Source organism: Aythya ferina, assembly GCF_964211825.1.
Source record: "Aythya ferina genome assembly, chromosome: 2".
NCBI classification, from domain to species: domain Eukaryota; kingdom Metazoa; phylum Chordata; class Aves; order Anseriformes; family Anatidae; genus Aythya; species Aythya ferina.
In genome coordinates, this window is record NC_140297.1 from 36,681,009 (window position 1) to 36,702,178 (window position 21,170).

The window sequence follows — 21,170 nt, forward strand, 5'->3', positions numbered from 1 at the left end:
CAGTCCTAGTGAGACGCTAGAGGTGGTAAAAAAGTGAATTTGCCAGCAAGAAACATTTATTACTCCATAGAAGAAACTGCTTCCTGTTGAAATGATAGATTGGCAGAAACTCTGAATATAATGCTCTTTGGTTTCTTCACCAGGGCTTTACAGGAAGGTACCGATGGAAGCTAATAGAAGGTAGAATAATGCTGCCGTTCTCTTAGAGGTTCTTTATTCTTGTTCTCCTCTCCTGAAGTCAGCAGCACGTACACATATTTTTAAGGTTTTTATTTTGTGGCAAAAGCCTTAAAAAACAAAGTTAACCCAAAACATACAAGGAGGCCTTTAGTTGGCACCACACGTAACGTTACAGTGCCAGCTGCCAATTTGCTGGGTGGTTGGTGTTTGATTTACAGTTTCACATATGTGCTTGAGTGGGTGGGTCACAGATTTTTGGTGCCTTATTTTCCCTGTTTTGTAACTTTGGTTAATCATTTCACTAACTACTCACCATGTCCAGCAGCAGCTCCAGCCCCTGATGGGCTGCAGGTTGGTAACTCTTCAGGCGCCAAGCTCCACTGCAGTGGTGGATCCCCGCCTTTTCCCCCTGTTTCCGTAATGTCTTTTCCTTGCTATGCTGGAGGAGGAGATCCTGTGCCAACTCTTTGAGCTCTCCCTCAGCTGCTGCCTTCACAACAACTATAAACGTTACCAAGCGCCCCCGTTGTTTTCATACTCTATCCGTATACTCTATACTTGCTTGGAAGTGAACCTTATGGAAATTTCAGGCTTGTGAAGGACCTCGCAGATATTTCCATTCGAACTGCCATGGTAGCAATAACACAGTGTGCTTGCAGCCTCCCATCCACCTAGTGACCTTGAACTGCTTCATAGCAGCTGTGGCGCAAAATGCTGAGATCCCGACCTAGGGAGCAGTGAGGGGAGGCTGCCAGGTTTGACGGGGAACAATTTGGGGTGCACAGGGGGATTTTGCAGGCATGCTGGTCCGATTAAGGCACACGTGGGTGCTTGCACAAATGTAAAGTTTTGAGCCCAGTTGATAAAAGCATGAAAAGAAAGATGGAGGAAGAGACTGGATTCAATGAATGTCAGACACACATGCAGCAATTCACCCCTGTAATCTCTGTGCACTGTCACTGACAACACAAATCACCCATTCTCCTTCACTGTCCTAAATGCCGCAATCAACATTTGCAATCTAATATCGTATCTCATTGTCCTTCCATTGCTGATGCAAAACTACACCCAAGCAATGTGCAAGGTGACCTGCACAATGCATATAAACTCTGTGTTACACTAATATGAACAGTCAAATTTCTGGGAGGCTTGCTGGCAGTGTGGGCTCCTTGGACTTGCACAGGACATCTGTATTAGAGAAACATAACCCAGCTGAAAACATTGTTTTTGTGGGAATAACACATACAAGGGCATTCATAAGTCTGTTCAGTTTGCTGCACGTCTTGCATATAATCTATACAATTCAGAGCATAAAGATATCACTTTTGTGAAATAAGCACAATAATGCTCAAATTCTGTGTACTACGTAAAGCCTATTACCCAGATTGCTCATGTTATCTAGTTCATTCCTGTTTCTTGGTCCAGGATCCTGCTTTAGCACAGTATTTTGAGGAAGAAATTGAAATAAGGGAAGATAAAAGGTGTTCTGTGGTTTCTTTTTAATTGGAGACTGGAGGCAAAGTGCCTCCAGATAATTTCTCAAAGAAAAGTCATTGTCTTCTCCCACTCTTGTCATTAATCTCTAAAATTATTGCACAATTTCTGTTTAATGTGTTAAGATTTCTTAATATGTTAAGACAATGTGGAAAGACAAATTTGAACAGGAGAGAGCATGTTTCTTTGAATGCATAATTTTTGAATCTTTGTCTGAAATCCTCATTTGTCTTGCCAGGCCTTTTGCAGTTAAAAACTTAATCAAACTCAGTACAATTTAATTTTATTTTATTATTATTTTTTTTTTTATAAGGACAATTCATCAGAAGAATGCAGAATGGAAATGGCTACAAATATTGAGAGAGATGGTCATTCAGATTTTTTTGAAACGTGGATGACTTGCGCTGTAGCTGTCTTAACCAACAGTGATATCAGGGATTCCCAACATATGGCTCACATGATATTTGAGGTTCCTCAACCTTTCATGTGTTACAAAGGACTTAACACATTCACAGCAGTGAATGAAAATGTATTGTAATGCAATATGTGCTTAAATGTAATGCAATGCCTAAATTTATTGCAGTACATGTGATTTGCTTCATTGCTTGATAGTCATCATATGGTTTCCACAAGCAAAATTTGGGATCCTTTGGCCTATATGATTTTTGGTTCTATAATTCTGTGTTAAGTTGCATTAGTGTAGCCCCTTTCAGCGAGGTGAGTCAATAGCCCTAAGATAGAAATACATGAATCTGTTGAGTCCTCATGCAATCTCTTTTGCTTGGTTTGATTCATGATGCTTTAAAGGAAGAATAGAAAATAAACTGAAACATAAAAACCTTATAAAGCCATCACTTCAATTTGTAAAATTACTCAAGCCGATCCATATTTCCCAGGTATTTCTTTAGTATTTAGAGATTATTTCAATTGACTGAATGACATGCATAACGAAGTTTCCTTCTTTACTATCAAAGGCTTTTGTCAGCTCTTTTGCTGTGCTTTGTGCATTACAGTCACCAGGTAGAGCCACTAATGTTGATTTGTGGCCATATTTTAACCCTCACATTAGTAAGAAATAACTCACTTGGGTAGTCTCAGTGAGTGACTTCCAGATTCCCAGTAGGAGTGTCACCAGTAAGCTGTGATTTTCCATTCCAGTTCTGGTGTCAGAGCCCAAGCAGTCTTCTGTTTTTTGTCAGCACGTCACTCTGAAGTTTTGTAAGTCTGTGCAGATATACACGTTGATGATCTGGCATCGAGCGCTGCATCAGAAACTCCGGCTATTTGAATGCGACGGTGGCATTCTTTGTAAAAACGTTTTTTCAGATCACTCTTTCTTTTCCCAGACCATTCTACATCCAGCTCAGAAGGACATATTTATAAGACTTGTTATTCTGACTCACTTAGCTGAACAGTATTACATAACTATTTTCTGTCAGTCATGGGATAATATTGCCAAAGTCTCTCTGTATCTTTTCCTATACGTTTGCTGATTTTGATGGATAGTCTACTAATCAGCAAGGTGGGAAGTATTGAACTGGTATCAAAATACAGCCCCTACTGCTGCAGAGGGTTACTCAAGCAACACTCCGTAATTTAGATGCTTGGTAATCATCTCGGGGCATTGCGACAGTTTGAGTTGTTTTTGTTAATAGAGATGAAATTATGGGTGTAACTAGCTGGCAGTCTTCAAACAGACTTTTGCAAGTTGTTTACTCAGCTGTCCCAGGGCAACAACTTCATACGTGAAGTGAATTCTTCCAGTATCTCTGCTGTGGTATATTTAATTTATCTTATTTTGCTTCAGTGTGAGAGAAATACATTTTGAAGAAAGAATTCATGTCAGATATTACACTGCAGATAAGCTGTGTCATTAGCTGTGTGGATTGACATCATGGGTGAAAATTTTGTTACTTAAAATTACATGTTTATTTATTTTCAAAAAAATTATACTTCCAGAATCAACAGGAGGAAAAGGCTAGATAAATAAATAAATAGCAGTGTCCCTAGTATAAGAACGAAGACAAGTTTCATTTTTAAATCAACATGCATAACAATAAATACTCTCTTGGAAGTAGCTTCTACAATTTGTCTAAATCTAGTTAAAACTAATATATGTGTAATTTCAGTGGGTAGAATTTGGTTGACAAGAGCATGCACAAGTTCACAAAACAGTTTTAAAGTAAATCATCATTATTCCTTTTGTGTTCAAATCCTGTTAGATGTATGTTCCTCCTGATAACATTATTTCTAACTCAAAATTATAACAATTTGAAGGTCAACATGACACATCTGTGCCTCAATGGTTTTTAGCTGGGAGAAGATCATGGAAAAGATAGCCTTTGCAAAGTATGGACTTTGAAGACAAGTGGAATGGTACAGAACCCTCCTTTAAAAATTGAGGATGTTAAGCAAGTGAGTGAGGTCATCTTAGAGTCTCACTAAAATATTACAGAACGCTATTGTACCAGGAAAAAAAAATGCTGATAAAATTAATGGGGAAGAATTAGGTAGAATTTTAAACAACTCGCAGGCAGTTTTAGCTGTCACTGAATCCTGTTATGTTTTCCTCTCCATCTCAAATGTAACATGAAATAAAATGATAATGCTGTTCATTAAGCAACTTTAACAGAGAAGGAAATAATTTTGTGACCTGATTTAGAGCTGTACAAAACTGACTGTAGCACTTGAGTACAGAGTGAGCACGAAGCAAGTTTTCTGTCCCAAGAAGCAGGAGGCATTGCTGCTGGCTAAAATTGTGTATCTGACTTGATGACTAGAGTGGTCTGATCCATTTGTAGGGCAGTGAGAGAGGAGAAAAGAAGAGAAGGATGGAGGAGAAGGTGAGGCAGTTGCAAGGTGTGAGGTGAGGGGAGAGACCAATCAATCACTCCTATTAGCTGCACAGCATAATAACTGCTTTACAATTCACTGGTGTATGTAGTACATCACATCCCTTAGCTCTAGAATAAGAAGGTGTAGTACTGCCACAGTTAGGGCTGAGAGTAGCCTACTGTCTTTGTCTCGTGATCAAGTTCATTTGAGCATGTGGAGTTACTTTTGATTTAAAAAAAAAAAAATCAAAAAAGTTTTAGTGGGTTGCTTTTAATATTGTTTTTTAAAAGTTGGTAATGTCTAGACTGATTTCTTGCATTGCAAAACATGCTGAGTGTCCCTCTCGCTGCGAAATGTGTCTTGTGATTCATAGGTCCCGGACACCCGCTTTAAGAACTGGAGCACTCAAGCTATAGATTTTCGCTGTCATAAAAGTGATAAAATGTATTAACCTAAACAAAACCGCCTCTGGCTGGCTTCTGAGAGCTGAAACGCAACCAGATGCTTTGCTAACCAGCAGCGCTGGCATGGCAGTGGGGGAGTGGGGGCCAGATTCCCGGCTGACACACATCAGCAGAGCTCCCCTGCAGCCAGCCGGGGCAGCGAGCATCCAGTGGGCAGGGAGGGGAGGAGAGGGGGCTGCCTGCCTGCCGAAATTCATCTGCCAGCACCAGCTCTGGAGAAGAAAACAAATCGGCAGCAAAAGATACAGGCTCCTTGCCTTAGCTTTGCTTTTCTTTGAGAACAATTTATGAACTGCGTTTTGACTGCTGAGCAGTTGTTTATAAACCAGCGAGAGAGGAGAGACAAACAAAATGAAAAGAAACAACAAAAAAAATTGAATAGTCACACACTCAAATTCAGAATAACTCTATCTTGCCAGGTGATGACAGAGTTGCTTCAGACTTTCTCTTTGAAGGTGTGCAGCTTGCTGCTCTGGCCAGTGAAGCAGTGAATTTATTAGCTGCTGAGAAGCAGGGGTACATAATTCAGAAGAGATAAATTGGCAATCAGATGGTAAAGATGTGAGAGATCTCTTTTCTGCCTCAAAAAATAAGCTCCTTATCAAGTCCATCTTAGTCAGAACTTTGGGGAAACAGCTGCTGAACTAAGAGGAAAAGTTCCTGCTTGTAGCAGGGAAAGAGAAATAATTTATTGAACTGTAGGACATGGTACGTCCCTAAGTACACCCCCATGTCCATATCTACATCCTTATGTGCATAACCTACTTACCTGAGAAATTTAAGTCTGTGGGATATTATGCGAGAAGAAGTATATAACCACTGATTTGTTAGATGAGTTGCACTATTAGATTATTATTTGTTTGACGTTAACTTCCAAAACCTAACCACATCATTAAAGCTTATATATATATATATATATATATTTTTTTTTTTTTTCCTGTTGTCTGTTCATAGAAGTAAGAAAAGCTACTGCCTCTACTAAGGCACAAGGATGCAAATCTTTACTGCATCCTGGGGATGCACAATGCCATAGGCAGGAGAGAGTTAAAGGGACCAGGGCTATTCCCTGTTTGTAAGCAAGTCAACTCTTGGACTGTGTTTCTGGCTCTGCCACTAAGGGTTTATATAATGTTGGGGCAATCTTGGAGCTTTAGTTCACCAATCTATAACTGGGTCTGACATCACATTCAGTGACACCATGGGAGATGCCCATAGGTTTCATCTTTACACCAGCACAAGGTTTCTGCGGCATGGACCCATGCAAAAGGACCAGTCAGCCTCCACAGTCAGGTCGTGTGTTTACAAAATGCTCTGGATTTCCTGGAAAGTGTGAAGTATTATTGTTTAATCACAACAGATTGTGTCACTAATTCCCAGGCTGGTTGCCTCATAGACCTGAATTGACAAACCAAGCGCTCAGGATATAGAATATTTGGAGTGGCCTGAAATTGTGCCTACTGTTGGCAGAAGCTGAGAAACCTTCCAACAGGGACTCAGGCTCTGGGATTCCAAGAGGTTCCCTTTTGCTTTTTACAAAACAAAACATTCATATCTGAAGACTGTGACTGCTGCCTTCCTCACATAGGTTAGGTCTTTGCTAGATAGCTCTTTATTTTAATCTGTTGATTGCCTGATGTTCGATGGAGCTATAGGATTGCACATGAGTTTATTGAAAACCCAGGCTCCTGCTCTATTGAATAAAACCAACACAGGCCCAGAATTACACAGGACAGCTTTGCATTGAAGTTTAATAGTTTAATTTCACATTACGCTGACACACACAGCAGATTTTCTGCAACATGACAGTAAGTGCTTGTTTCTAGTCTTTCTGCTGTTGGCAATGCAATACCTGCAAACTTACGGCTTCTTTTTTTTGTGACGGTTGCTTATATTTATGATGGCAAGGAGTAAAACATATTGAAACAGTCGTGGTTACAATATTTATAGATTCTGAATGCATATTAAATTAGAAGCAAAGGAGAAACGGAATCACATTCGTTTTGTAACATTGTACAGTTAAGGCCAGGACCATTCCTGCCAACACATCTGCAAATGTTTTAGCTTGTAACTGAGGTTCAGAGCAGCATTGCTAAACATGGGTGGATGGTATAGTACAGCTGAAGTGTCACCCATCGAATGAAGAACCCCACAGAGAATCTGGTTGGAGTAATTAATGAATCCATTTGGAAAAGTCAGTGCCCTTCAATTAGCCTGAATGTAGTGAAGCAGATGGGATCCCATCCTCCAGGGAGAAAATTGAGAAAGATCCTAAGAAATACTGCATTGGACTGATTTATCTCGGTAATTATAAGCCTCATTTGCACAAAACTGTTCAATATGGCTGCAGTGAGAAAATTAAGAATTTATAAAATGTTGATATGTGGTCTAAACTATCAGTGGGAGTGGAGTCATCTGTCAGGCAGGATCTCAGTTCAGAATATCAAGCCGATCATCAAGCAAGAGGGGCTGAAAGGCAAACTTCGCCGTGGAGCTGGGGGTTGGGGAGTATGCATTTCTAGGGAACCCTTTGTTAAAGAATCCCGTGAGTTCATCTGCAGTTGAAACATTTGCTGCCATCCTGATTTGATAGGGAATCCTTCCTTGAAATATCCTGTTGCCTTTTAGAAAGTGAAAGAGCATCTTTAAAGAAGTTTAAAGGAAAAAAAAAATCTTTAAACATCTGTTAATGGAGAAGCAAAAGAAGAGAAGTTGGAGTGTCTGTGTCCTGTCCTTACTCCAAGGAGACCCTCTAGCCTTGTGAGCAGTCTCGTGTTTAATCTGAAGCATAGCGGGACTCATCTGTGTGAATGGGAAGCTGCACAGTGTCTTTTAAGGGCTAAGCTGGAAGCCAGCACGTCTCTATTTTAACTGTGTTTATGTGTAATAGAGAAGGAAGCCTGACATTTTATAGAAGCAGCAAGAGAAAAATAAACGCTATTTATGACAGCACTGAAAACATGTAGAAATCATGCTCTACAGTTTCTAGGGCTGAGGGAGTTTTTGGCTTGTAGGGAAATGGCACTCCCTCGACCTGGATTTTTTGTGTATTTGGCGTTGTTAGAAACACCTCGGCCCAGGTATTTCCAAGCAGCATTTTGCACAACATCTTCTAAATGTGAAGTTTCCATAGAGTCAGAAGTCTCAGCCCTCCCATGTAGGCAGCCCCATGGAGCAGAGGTGTGGAGTGTGGTTGGAGCGGGGAAGGCTGAAGACGACTCAGGGAGATGGAGTGGAGATGCCTGGTACTAGACTAAGCCAAGGCAGCATGAAACCTGCCTGCAGCCAGGGAGCAGGGAGGCCTTGCTGTGGCCTTGCTGCTATCAAACCCTCTGAAATGTTTTCCTCACTCAGTGCGTTTCTGTGCCAGTCCAAGTCCAGCCTCTTTTGTCCCCTCTCTTTTCCTCCTTTCTCACAGACGTCCCCTTTTCAAAGAATGTAAACATTGGTGGCTACCTGGGAAGCACCCTTCTGTCCCCCTCCTGCCTCTGCCATCCACTCCGTGCTGCATCAACGGGTTGGCTTGAACACTTCCCCATTGAAGCTGAAATTCAAAGTGCATTCATTGGTTTTAATCAAATGAAAATCTGGGCAGAATGTCAGACACAGCAAACACTTTGAGAGCGCTGAGCTGAGGGTACAGCTCTGCTTGTAAGCCTGCTCTGTGCATTCACTGTCGGGTGAGATGCATGCTGTCAAATTTTGTGTTTTGCTTTTTATTTTCTTACCTCAGGAGGCCCAAGTCGACGTGGTGATGAGCGCTGGCCGGAGCCATCGGGCTGGGATGCTCCCACGCGTGGGCGTCCGCTCAGCCCGACAGCCCACAGTCTGAGGCTGGCACAGTGCAGCCTGTGACTGCACCTTCTGGCCTTCTGCTGATAAATAAGCAAGCTAATTGAATTAATAAACAGATAGCTCTTTTTCCTGCCAGCTGGAGCACCATCAAAATGTGTGATAAATTATCTGTCAGTGCTTTAACCGCAGGGAAAAAAAAAAATGAAAAAAATCAGCTACCTCAACCTTTCCTCTCCGACCCTCCTCCCCCTTTCCTCTCTCCCAGTCCCCCCAAGTCCCCGGTTTGGTTGGCCTCCACCCTCCCCTCCCCTCATCTTTCACCCTTTGGCAGGTTTCCAAGGAGAAGTAGCTGCGAGACAGGAGCTTACGTGGCCGTGCCGCTAATGGGTTATTAAGGCTGCGGGCGGTGGCGGGATGCTGGCGATGCCTCTGCTCCATGGGAAGGCAAGATGGGTGCTGTGGGACACAGGGATGTGCTAGAGGAGCAGGGGGTGATGCGGTTCGCAGGCTTCGTGATGTTGTGGTAACTTCTCTGTCTCTGTGAATACTGGAGTCTGGGGTATGAAACATCCCCAAGTCAGGGCAGGGCAGGGATGGTGTGGAGTAAGTGCATCATCACCAAACATTTGTGGCCCTCTGTGTGTTTTCATATCACAAAGACCCTGAATCTGAAGCAAGCTTGGATACAGCTACGTGTGGGTATGCCTGTCCCTGCCAACCCCATCAGAGAATGCAGGGTGCCCCAGCTCTCTCCTCCCTCTGTGCAGACCACAGGCATCCCACCTGCCAGCACACAGCGGTTTCCAGCCAACCTGAAGTATAACCTCCCACAGCCGAGACAGAAGTTACACACCAAATGTAGTGAGAGGTGTGTACCCATGAGAAGACAAGGCAGCAATGCCTTAAACTGACTTGCTGGTGTGCCAGCTGAAAAGGAGAGCTTAGCCATAATGCTTATCCTGAATTTTACGAAGGTGAGGAGAGCATGATTTTTGTTGTGGTTTTTGTTTTGTTTTGTTTTTTAATTTCAAAAGAGAGGGAAATGATGGGACAGGTGGGCTCAGTGATTTCTGTAATACATAATATAGCCAGGAGGACTTTGGTTGCTGCCATCGCCTCTGAAAGTGCTGTTCCCTTTTGGAAATAACAAATAACCCATGCAGAGCCCCTAAGCAGCTCTAAGTAATGGGAGACAAGAAAGACCTTGCTGCTTCAAACCCCAGGCAGGAGACAAATCGTTGAAGTGTCTACTGCATTACCTTGATATCCAACATACGTGTGTAAGTGCTTGTGATCCTTTGCTGGCCTGGTTTCCTTCACTGCACCTCTTCTATAAACTTTGTAGTGAGCGAGCTGGAAAAGCTCCCTGTTTCTAAAAGCCCCTCTCTTCCTAAAGCAGTGAGAACGGGAGGTGCCGAGAAGTGCAGTCACTGAGGAGACTGAAATGCGAATGAGATCACAGCGCTATGATCTTGTTCGGAACATGACTTTTTTTTTTTTTTCTAGTGCATATGTCAAATGAATCAGACAATGGTGGTGTCAGGAAGATGGATAATGCTGTCGGCAAGGCTGGCAGAGGAGACAGGAAGATGTGTTAAGCACCAAAACAAGGCGGTATTTATGCCTTTCTCCCACGCTCATTAGAAGTACACAAGAAATATTAAAAAAGGAAGGTAGGGCAGCAGCAGGAGCAGCCTGACGTGCTTTTCAAAAGACTCAGTTCTGCGGGGAAGGACAGCGAGCAGGGACAGGTAACCAGTCTGCAGGGACCCTGCCCTGTGAGCACATGTTGTCCCTCTGCTCCTGGCCACTACTTCTGGCAGGCAGCTGGTGCGTGGGAAGGTGTCTGGGTCCCTGAGGACTCTCACCAGGGAACAAACACCCACAGTGCCACAGTCAAGCGAGGCAGGATGCTCTCCGTACCTGTCGCTCAGTGCTGGAAAGGAAATCCTGCTCCTGTGTCAGCCACCACAGCTGTGGGTCTAGCCAGGCCCCTGACCCGTGGATATTTGTTCTGCGTCCTGTGGTACGTGCTGCGGGACAGCCCAGTGCAGCTGTCCAGAAATGGCAGGATGAGTCAATGGCTTACCCAGCAGACAGCATCCTTCCCTTCCCTGGGGATGGCTGTTTTCTGGTTTGCTCTGACACATCGCCGTGAAAAGCACTAGTGCCAAAGAGTAAGCATACTGCGCAGAAGAGAGTGAGCAGCTGAAATACTGCATTTTAGTAAGTCAGTGCTTGTCCGCTAAGCCATGGTAAGAGTGTTGGGATGCATTCCTAGCCCCTTCAAACACAAAGTGGAGCCTATTACCATAAATCACTGTCACGGTTTCTTTTTCCCAATGAAAAAAAGAGTATTTCTGGGTTTGGTTCGTTTTGTTTCTCTTGTAACTATAATACTGTAACTATCATAAAGTGTTAAAAAAACTCAAGGAACTTCTAGAGTAGCTAGCTGGGAGAGGGTTGAGATCTTGCTGTTCCTAGAGCCTCAGGTAGCCTTGAAATTCAATGCGTCTGACCCCAGATCCCCCTGTTTGAAAGCAGCTGATACATGCCGGGCGGTGAAAAACAAGGCAGCAACTTGAGCTGCGTATGGATGAAGGGGGACGGTGTGCAGGTGCAGGACAAATGGGGCACGATGGAGGCAGCAGCCTGATGGGTAAAGTCAGGGGAAGACTAGCGGAAAAGCTGGGAGGGCGTGCAAGACCGTGCAAGGTGGTGTGAAAGGACAGTATTTATCAACACTGATATCTTGAATGCTGAATATTTGTGATATCCTGGCAGATAACTGTCAGCGTAGATTATATTTATTTTATTACAGGCAAAATTGACACAAAATGAATGTTTACACTCTTCACAGTTTGTATCTATGTACTACACGTGATACACGAGTGCACAAAATTAAAAAGTCACTAATGACTAGGTTATCTTAGGCAGATAATTGAAAACTGTCTGCTGAATTAAAAAGATTTTTTGTTTGCTTGATTTTGTTTTGTTTTGTTTTGGGGGGAGGGGGTGTCAAATGCTGTTATTCAGCTTTATGAATGTGTGAAATAACCCATAAGAATATTCTAATTTTATATGTCTCTGTACTGTACCTTAAATTCTAGTCTTCAGAAGAAAAAGAAAAGGAAAAAAAAAAAAAAAAAGCATGAATGCTTGAAAAATATTTCAGGAATCACTTAAATTTAGAAATTAAGGGGGAAAATAACTTCACCTGAAACTATGTGGTGGTGAGACAAAGTCTAATTACCTGCATTGAATTCTCCAGTCAGGCCAATAGGGTAATGATCATCAATACTCTTTCACAAAGAGCCCTGGGATCCCTAATGGCTGTAAGTGGTCAGGGCTTTGGTTTTACATTTCAGAGTCTGGTTGGTATAATCTTGAAACAAAATCTGCAGATCAGATCGTAGCCTATACACAGTCAATGGGTTTGTGTGAGTGTGTGTGTGTGTGTGTGTGTACGCCCTTGAGCAGTGCACATCTGGGATGAAATCAAAGCACTTTTAACTGCACATGTATCCCATTTCTGGCTTTCTAGTAGCCCTTTAAATGTGCTGGGTTTAATCCAGGAAAAACGAGTATTCAAAATCACACCAGTGAAGGAAAAAAAAAAAAGAACAGCAACAACAAAAAACCCAAGTTTTATATACTTGGATGGCATTTTTCTTTGAATATGAATGACTTAATCATAATCAGCCCTAGTGAGAGGTGGGCGATGAAAGTTCAGAAATCTTCAGACAGAGAAGGACTTTGAACCGGCCTTTCTCATGTCCTTAGTGTATATATTATGCTTGTGAGAGGGAAAAAGAAAGAAAGCAGCTTGCATCTTCTGTAAGAAACTGAAGTCACTCTTTAAGGGGTCTGGAGACTTCAGAGCAGTATTCTGCTGAGAGAAATTTGTACGGTGCTAATCCAGTCTGATCTTTGAGTACAGATTAAAATACTCAGACCTACAACATTGTTCTCAGTGTTAAAAAGTCCTCTGATTTGAGGCTTTGCTATGTATCTGGCTTGTATATTCAAATCCCAACCTTCCTCTGAACTCAATTCCCACTTTTCTCATTTAATACATTCAGAAGTGTTCATTATGTGCTCAAGAAGTTATATATAGCAATAGGAGCACTGTGCAAACACTTCCTGCTTTCACTGTACTAGAAGATGGGAACCTGGTTTCAGAAGCCTTTGCTTGCCAGGGCAAGGAAGACCGGAGCTTCAGCCCCTTGTCAGAATTTCATGTCCAACGTGCTGTCTTTCAGCTCTGGAGTAGGCTGTAATATGGGCATTAGAGGACACATCTGGAAAATGAGCACTGCAGGCTCAGGTTTCCTCAAGCCCAGCTTTTGCCACTTCTTTGCAGGGTGTAATACTGAGCATTTTTATTGCCACCTCCTTTTTTTTTTTTTTTTTCTTTTCTGTGTTTTCCACAGGTGATAACCTGGCAGGCATGATATGAAAATATACCAATGATAAATCTTGCAGAGTAACTAAGCAAAACACTGTCTATTTGGAGAATGAGGATGAAGATATGTGCCTGCCCACTGACTGCAGGCACAAGCAATTAATCCCCAAATTGTCAGGCCTTTTGCTGTCAGAAACCTGCCTCTCCAGGGGTAGGTAGCTGCTAAGTAGCAGCTTCGCTTTTGGACTCTGGCACATAGAGGGGAAATGAGACAGAAGCTGGTTGTATTTTTTGGATCCTTCTATTGGTATTGTATGTTGAAATTATGTGACACTATTTGCCAGTAATAAATCATTTCTCTGTCTGTTGTGTGATTACATAATTAAATATCCCTTGTCAAGGATACAAATGCAGGGATTGACTTAGACTTTGTGGGAATTAGGGGTTTGATTTTTTGAACTTTACATTTCCTGACTCCTGTGCAAATCAAACCCAGTTGTTTAATACTGCACTGAGAAATGATTCATGCAAGAAACAGTATATATATAGAGAAGCATAAACCATATTTTCAGTGTATTTTCTGTCTTGCCTATAATTTATTTCTTCAGTACAATGCATGTAGAATAGTCACGAAGAATTCAGTATTTTTCTACTCATCACCCTGAAAAAAGATGGTGCATTGCACAAGGATAATGATGCGTGTGTCCTTGGTAAGGTGCTTTGAGATGAAGAGAAGGAAATTGCTAGGTGGGAATGGGATGTGAACTCACTCGTGCTTTCTGCTCTTCCTGGAGTCGCCATTCTCAATGACATGCCATCACCGGAAAATGGCAGTCCTGGCCATGTTCCCTTGGGCCACCCTGGCTGCCACCTGCATTGTATAATTTAAGACTGGCACTAGTCCGGAAAGGTGTCACTTGTCTTGATGTCCCTGGGAAGCCAGGCTTCTCCGTGCCCTGAGTTTGGAGATACTGCAGCAGCTATTACAGCTGACCCGTCCTTGAGCAGCATGGTGTCTATTAGTTTTATTGTTGGTTTGATTGTCTGCAGTTGATTCTCACTACTTTCTGCTGAAGTTCAATTCAGTTTGTGTTTGGAAGGACAAGGGAGCAAATTTGTTGTTTTTATTAGAAACTAAGCTCTACTGAAGGCTTGATGACGATCCATTGTTACTGGTGTTACAAAATCTGACTGAGTGGGCAAGAAAGCACAAAGAAAAGGAAAAGTATAATTCAGATTTGCCAAACAGCCTGAGAATAATTAGAAGATTAGCAGTTTGGCACTGTTTACAGGCAAGTTGTGAATTAAATTCATCCCCCTTTTCACTTTACATTAGTGCATGTCACTTTGGTTCTGGATTTCACATCCTTCACACACCTCTTGCTCTTCCTGCAGTCAATATGCAGGACTGTCTTTTATTGCATGAGAAATGAAGGAGAAAACATTTAATGTGGCATCAGAGACTTTCTAATCGCCAGTCTCTGAAATGTGGTCATAAGTATCTGCAGTTCACTTATTGGTTGGAGATGAATCGCCTCCAATTTGCTTTTATGAATGTGAGTGGAACATTTGCAAACAGTGGTTTCTGTTATTGACACTGAAATGCTTGTAAGAAGCCAGCTATAAAAGACTAAAGTGGCATTTGTGCTTAAGTTTTCTCACCACTATCACACTTTGAGGAAAGGACTGAATTCAGTGTGATGACATGCCGTATGCTGAGTGACGCTCTGTTCTTGGCTTTAGCTGCCACCAGCTCAACTCTGTGTATTCATCTTGGGTTTGCAGTTTGGATGAGAACTAGTGTAAAAGGATTTGACCATCACAGATGAGAAAGCAATATTGGTGCCACTGAAGTCAATGGGATGTTTGCCATGAAGTTTGACTAATCAAGATTTTCACCTTGTGGTTGTTACCTATTTGCAGACGTGTGGGGTTGTTTGATGTCTATATATTTCTGATTTCCCATCTCACTTTAGTCTCTTCTATCCCCTGCATGGAATTTATTCCATTCCTGTGTAATAGGGACTAGAATCACAGTCACTGGTACAAGAAAATATCTTTGAGATCACATTCCATCTGCCTGCAGGAACCTGATAAAATCTCCTGACAAGAATATACCAGACATTAAGCTGATACTACAGCTAGTCTTGTCCCTTCTCTACTTCAGTGGGATTTGGGCTAGCAGACCAGAAAGGGAAGAAACACTTTAATGAGCACAGTAATGCATCCTTATTCAGAAGAGCTCAATCCCATTCAAAATCATGGCTCCATGTCTGTCCCAACCTAAAATTCATCTGGATGACATAATAGCTTATTGCCTGGTACAGTCACAGACCACTCAGGTAGTAACATCTGTAAAATTGTAGGGGATGTTTTCATTTCTCCACAACGGAATAAATGGGAGGAAATTGTAGTTTATTTTCATGTATATATTATGGCATATAATATAGTATAATATTTATAGCCTGTTAAATTGTAAATATAACATTATAAATATTACAAATATTTATATAAATATGAAAGCCCCAAAATGATTTGGGTTTTTAGTTGTGGAAAAGCAACCTCCAAAATGACGGTTTTATTATCTTTTTTTTTTCCCTTCTAATAAACAGAAAAAATCCCGGTGATTTTTCACTAGCAATTTCTGAGAAAGAAAACTGGGACAAAAAACAAGAACACGCTGAAATAGATGTCATGATGAAGAAATATTACAAAGTGAAACAATCTTGAACTGCAGAAGTGTTCAGGGAGCTGATATTCTTTTTCATTCATGATCTGAAATGCTTGCAGCCCATTTTTGGCAGACAGCAAATAAATTGTGGTCTATGTTGATACAGAGAGAGACATCAGGCAATTCACTACTCTATAACGTCAGGCTTAAGATGGTAGAAACACTTTCAGAACCAACTGTTTCCTGAAAACCATATTCTGGGTACAATTATAGCTTATTTGAGATGTTAACTTATATGATATCCAGTGGGGTGGCTTCGGAGTAGATGTGTCAGTTAAGTGCATAACCATGAGCAATAGCACAGGGAACACAATACATGTACCTGTGGAGCAATAATATCCATTGTTTCTGTTTCCTCCTAAACATTAAACATGAGAATTTATGTACTTCTGGCTTCCTGTAGGATCAAAAGGGAGTTTTCTTTATTTACTCGATCAGAGGCAAAACAGGCTGTGCTCTGTCAAATGGTTGCTCATCTCATCTGCGTCAGCGGCTGCCATGAATGGAAATGCCATGATGGAGTGGAAATCAGCTGTAACTGATGTTGGTTGATGTGTTAGTTTGATCAAATAATAATTAAAAATAAAAATAAAAATCAGTAAGGGCCAAAAGATTGATAAGATTAGTACCTGCATTTCTTGTTGGCTTGAGTGGTATCTCCAGGTTGGGGTGAATTTTTTTGAAAATTGTAGTATAAAAAGAATGAACTTGAGGACTGGTCTCTAAGAAACATTATCACTAAGGTTAGCACAAATTTTGATTTTTGGTGAGAGCAGCTCTGAGTGGTGAGTCCTCTGTTTCGACCCCATCTGGGGAGCTGCAGAGTGCCCCCAGGCTCTGGTGTGGTCAATGACACAGTTCCTGAAAACCTGAATGGCTGCAGGATTGGGTCCTGGGTTATAATTTCATTCTAGATTTGATTTGCTAATGAAGTCAGTGCAGTAAGCTCAATTTTGATGCCATCTCATTTTATTTGACACTAAAATAAAGCAGCTGTTTGCAATTACCACACATAAAAAGAACAATAACAAAAATGCAGCCTCCCTTCCAGCTCTACACATACACAATGCAAAGAGTTCACAAAGTTCTGGTGATTTTTTCCCCCTGTGCTCTAAACTAAAACATCAAAACCAATTGATCTCATTGAAGACTGACTGAAAAAAAAAAAAAAAAGTTTATAGTTCCCCAAATGTGTCTGATTGGCAGCAGTAACTCGTTAATGAAAGATAAATGCTGCCCTGGGTGCATGAGCATGCAGGGCTCTTGCTGCTGCAGAGCTGATCTAAGCATGAAGTTAAAGAGATGCGAGGGCCGGGCGATCGCTGCTGCTGCGTTGGGATGGGATGAGGTAGATAGCTGGTTTCTTACCAGGACTCGGATCCAGGGCAGCTGGCCCACCCTCCCATTGGGAACAGTGAACAAGGAGCTTGTAAAATACACAGACCAAATGGAAATGACCCCTATTGACTGAAACCAGCTGCACGTCAGACCTCTCGCTGTCTCTCTTGATTTGCTATCTCAAATAAATGGATGTGGTAGAAGGGGCTACGGAAAGAAAACAAAATAATTTATTCTCCTTGAAGTCGTGCCATACTAATAAGCCACAGTTTTTACAGCTGAAAAAAAAAATGTTTATTCGCACATTAAGTTTTTCCCTCTTTTTTTTTTTTTTTTTTGGCTTTGAAACTCTGCAGTTTAGAATACAACTTGCTGCAGTTCAGTTCCAAAGATTTTTGACAAATATAGCATTGATAGATTATGTTAGGTATTCATCGGTCATAAAACTGCTGTCCAGTGAGAACCTATTTTTGCATTGTGATTCAGAAAACAAAGTTACAATAGCTTTTGTTGGTGATTTGGTTTAGTGTTGTGTGGTGGCTCAGCTCCGTGAAAAAGGTTTTAACCAGTTTTGAAGAAGAATGATGTGCTGACTGACTCAGATGATTCATGTGGTGTTTTCTGTATTTTTCTGAATACACTCCTGGCTAACACCAGTTACTCTGAGCATTGTAAAGAGCTGCTTGCAATTACCAGGGTAGCACTTGAACTCAGAAATGTTAAGGATGACAGCTGCTGAAGTCCTCCATTTTATACCCAGGACAGGTTACTGCTGTTGATGGCAGATTGATCTCATTTTGGACTTTAGAAGTAAATACTCAGCAGTAGGGTAAGAGGTATTTAACCTTGCTGCTATGGTTGCCTCGTTCTCTGTTTGAAAAGATTGTCAGGTTGTGACATGTGCTATAGTGTAGTAATAATTTGATAGGCTTTATGTGAGGAAATTTCTTAAGTCGGCAGTCTAGTTTTCCTTAATACAAACTGAAGCATGGATACGTCTTACAAAAGTATCTTTTCTTTTTTAAAGTCTTCTTCAGCCAATTGATCATTAGTGAAATGAGCTACCAGACTTGGATTAATGGATCTATTAGTATGCCTCACTGGAATGACCTTCATAAAGTCTGCAAAAACGTATGGGATACAAAAATTATGGGATTATATTTTGGATCAATCCTGTTTCCTTTTTTTTTTTTTTTTTTCCTTCTAAAACCTTTTCTATGATACCTTCATTTTCTTTCCTTTTTGTTGTTGTTGTTGTTGTTAAGAATTTGTTTCTTCCTCACTCACAGATGCACAAGTAGAACAGGGCAGCAGCTTTGAACGTAGGATCCTCTACTCATGGCCTTGCAGGGGTATTGCACAGACAGATGTTATTTCAATACAAATTAGATTGAAATTCTTGTATATAGGTTCTGAGTGTTCTGCCAGGTTCATTTTGCTTTAAAGACGAAACCAAAATGCAATTTGATCTGGTCATCACTCCTCCAACTGGCAAGACTTAGACACACGGGCTGTAGGATTTTCTGACTGTCATCTGTGACCCACAACACTTGCTATAGGGAAAAGCACACCTCTGTTTCTCATACTTTTTCTCGCTGGCTCTCCTGTAGAAGGCATCTCTTACTGATGAGCTGTCTGCTCGTCATTATATTGTCTGGTTGGATAATGAATTATGAGCTAGTTCATGGGTTATTCAAATCATGCTAGTCTGGCATCAAGTGATGCTGTGAACCTCCTTCCTTCCATTTTCTTCCTACCATTTTCTGCTGACTAATTGCTTGGACTGGTGAGAGTAAAGCAAGTGCATGTTGATTTCTTCAAAGTGAAAAGAAGTCTTGGGTAACTGCCTGGAAAGAATGAGCTACATTCAGCAAGACAGAGAATTATGGATGTGAAGGAGGTTTCTACAGACTTGAAAGAAGCCCTTCTCTTAGCTGACACCTATCAGGCACTAACTTTGGCACACTCCCCAAAAACACTGGTGATTTCAGTAATTTGAAGGGTAGGACTACATCAGCAAGGTGGCTGTATTCCAGTGTAATTCACAGCTTTGGGGTGGCTGTGCAAATGTGCTGAAAGGGAACTTTTTTTTTTCTTTTTTCTGTATTTCAGTTATCTATCACACAAGGACCCTATCCTGCAGTTCAGAACCTACCAACCTCCCCATTGCCCTTTGGTGGTGTTTTGGTAAAAGTGAAAGAATCCCATCAGTATTGAGGAGAAAATTGCCCTAGTCAGGGCTCCAGGGCCCAACCCAGTACAAAACACGAGAACAGGGGTTGGCATGCAATAACACAGCAGATATTTGACCCTTTCAGCAAAGAAAGTGGATCAATTTGAGATAACCCTTACTATTTTCTTGTCTTTCTGATTTAAAACAACAACAGCAGCAAAAACAACCAAGCAGATTGGGTGCTAATACAACTGTAGAGCACTTTGAATTGGAAAACCACTTGTCAGTGCAATATATTTATCAATGTTTATTAAAATAAAATCTGTAGTAACAAGGAGGGGAACTAAGTATCAGACTTTGTTTCATCTTTATTTTCATCAGACCTTTCTTGGTCTGATACAAGCTTGATAAAGCTACTAAGCTGGCCAAACAGAAAAGAATGAAAGCCAGTTATTTCTCCTCAGCAGCACAGTAGGAAAAGTGCAACTGTTAAGTTTCAATTCAGATGTTTACATCTGTACATATTTACAGTGGAAAACTAGATTAAAGCCCAAGAATATGTTCTTTCTCAAACTGAAATAAGATGCTTTTCATCAAGGGAACAACAGGAAAAAAAAAAAAAAATCTCAAAACACAAGAGAAGGGACCATTTCCACAAGCAGAAATCTTCTGAATGCTCAGAACTTTGTGCATAAATGTTTAATTTTCTTCCTTGCTCTCTTCCAGAGATTGAAGGCAGCACTGACTCACCACCCTGCCGCCATGTCGAACGGGAATATGAACACCATGGGCCACATGATGGAAATGATGAGCTCGCGGCAGGACCAGACGCCACACCATCATATGCACTCACATCCTCATCAGCACCAGACACTGCCACCTCACCACTCCTACCCACACCAGCACCAGCATCCAGCACACCATCCTCATCCTCAGCCTCATCACCAGCAGAACCATCCCCACCACCACTCCCACTCGCACCTTCACGCACACCCGGCACATCACCAGACCTCGCCGCACCCTCCCCTGCACTCGGGCGGACAAGCACAGGTAGACCTTCATGTCATGCTGCATCACTGAGTTTTGCTGTTATGTGGAGTTAGAGCCTGCTGCCTCCATTGTTTCTTCTTGTACGCATGTCTTAATAGATACTAGCCCCTCCAGCTGCTCGTAAGTGCCTGCTACCGGTGGCAGGGAAGCACTATTCAGAAAACAGAGTGAAGCAACAGTTTATTCTGGTGCTTAATTTCCTATATATTTCTAATATTTTACTTAATAAGGAGCTACATGTTTTTTCTGTGCTCTGATCTCTGAAAATTGCCACGCATCCTTTTATGGATGAAGTACGTTATGAAGATTAATGTATTATATATGTTGCTTAACGTGCTTGAACCTAAACTTCTCGGGCTAAGATTTAAAGAGCTGTATGTGTGTTCCATCTACAGAAATGCATAGCACAATATTTAGTGAAGTAAACTGGCCCTGTGTATGCATACTCAAAGTAAGGAATGTGTGTGTGTGGTATGTAAAGAAATAACCTCACTGAACTCAATGACATATTTATTTCCTGTCAAAGTGGAGATAGCGATGATAGATTGTTTTAAGGTAAGATACACTGGCTTAGAGGAAAAGAAAAAGGGTTCCAGATCTTGTGAAGGGGATGGCAGCCCCCAGCTGTGGAATATGAGAGCAAGTCAGAATTAGGTAAGAGTGCAGGCAATAGTGGATACTGTGTCAGGAGAAAGAGACAATGAAGCC

At 41.6% G+C, this 21,170-nt stretch overlaps 1 protein-coding gene across 3 annotated transcripts in view; it reads left to right on the top strand.

Moving 5' to 3' along the window:
* The window catches only part of CREB5 (cAMP responsive element binding protein 5), a 255,618-nt gene that overhangs the window by 227,664 nt on the left and 6,784 nt on the right, over window positions 1–21,170 (top strand). For all 3 annotated transcript variants that reach the window (XM_084507652.1, XM_084507651.1, XM_084507653.1), the window contains one exon: window positions 20,139–20,462. In XM_084507652.1, the coding sequence (XP_084363778.1) occupies window positions 20,139–20,462 (324 nt within the window). The remainder of the gene's footprint in view (window positions 1–20,138; window positions 20,463–21,170) is intronic.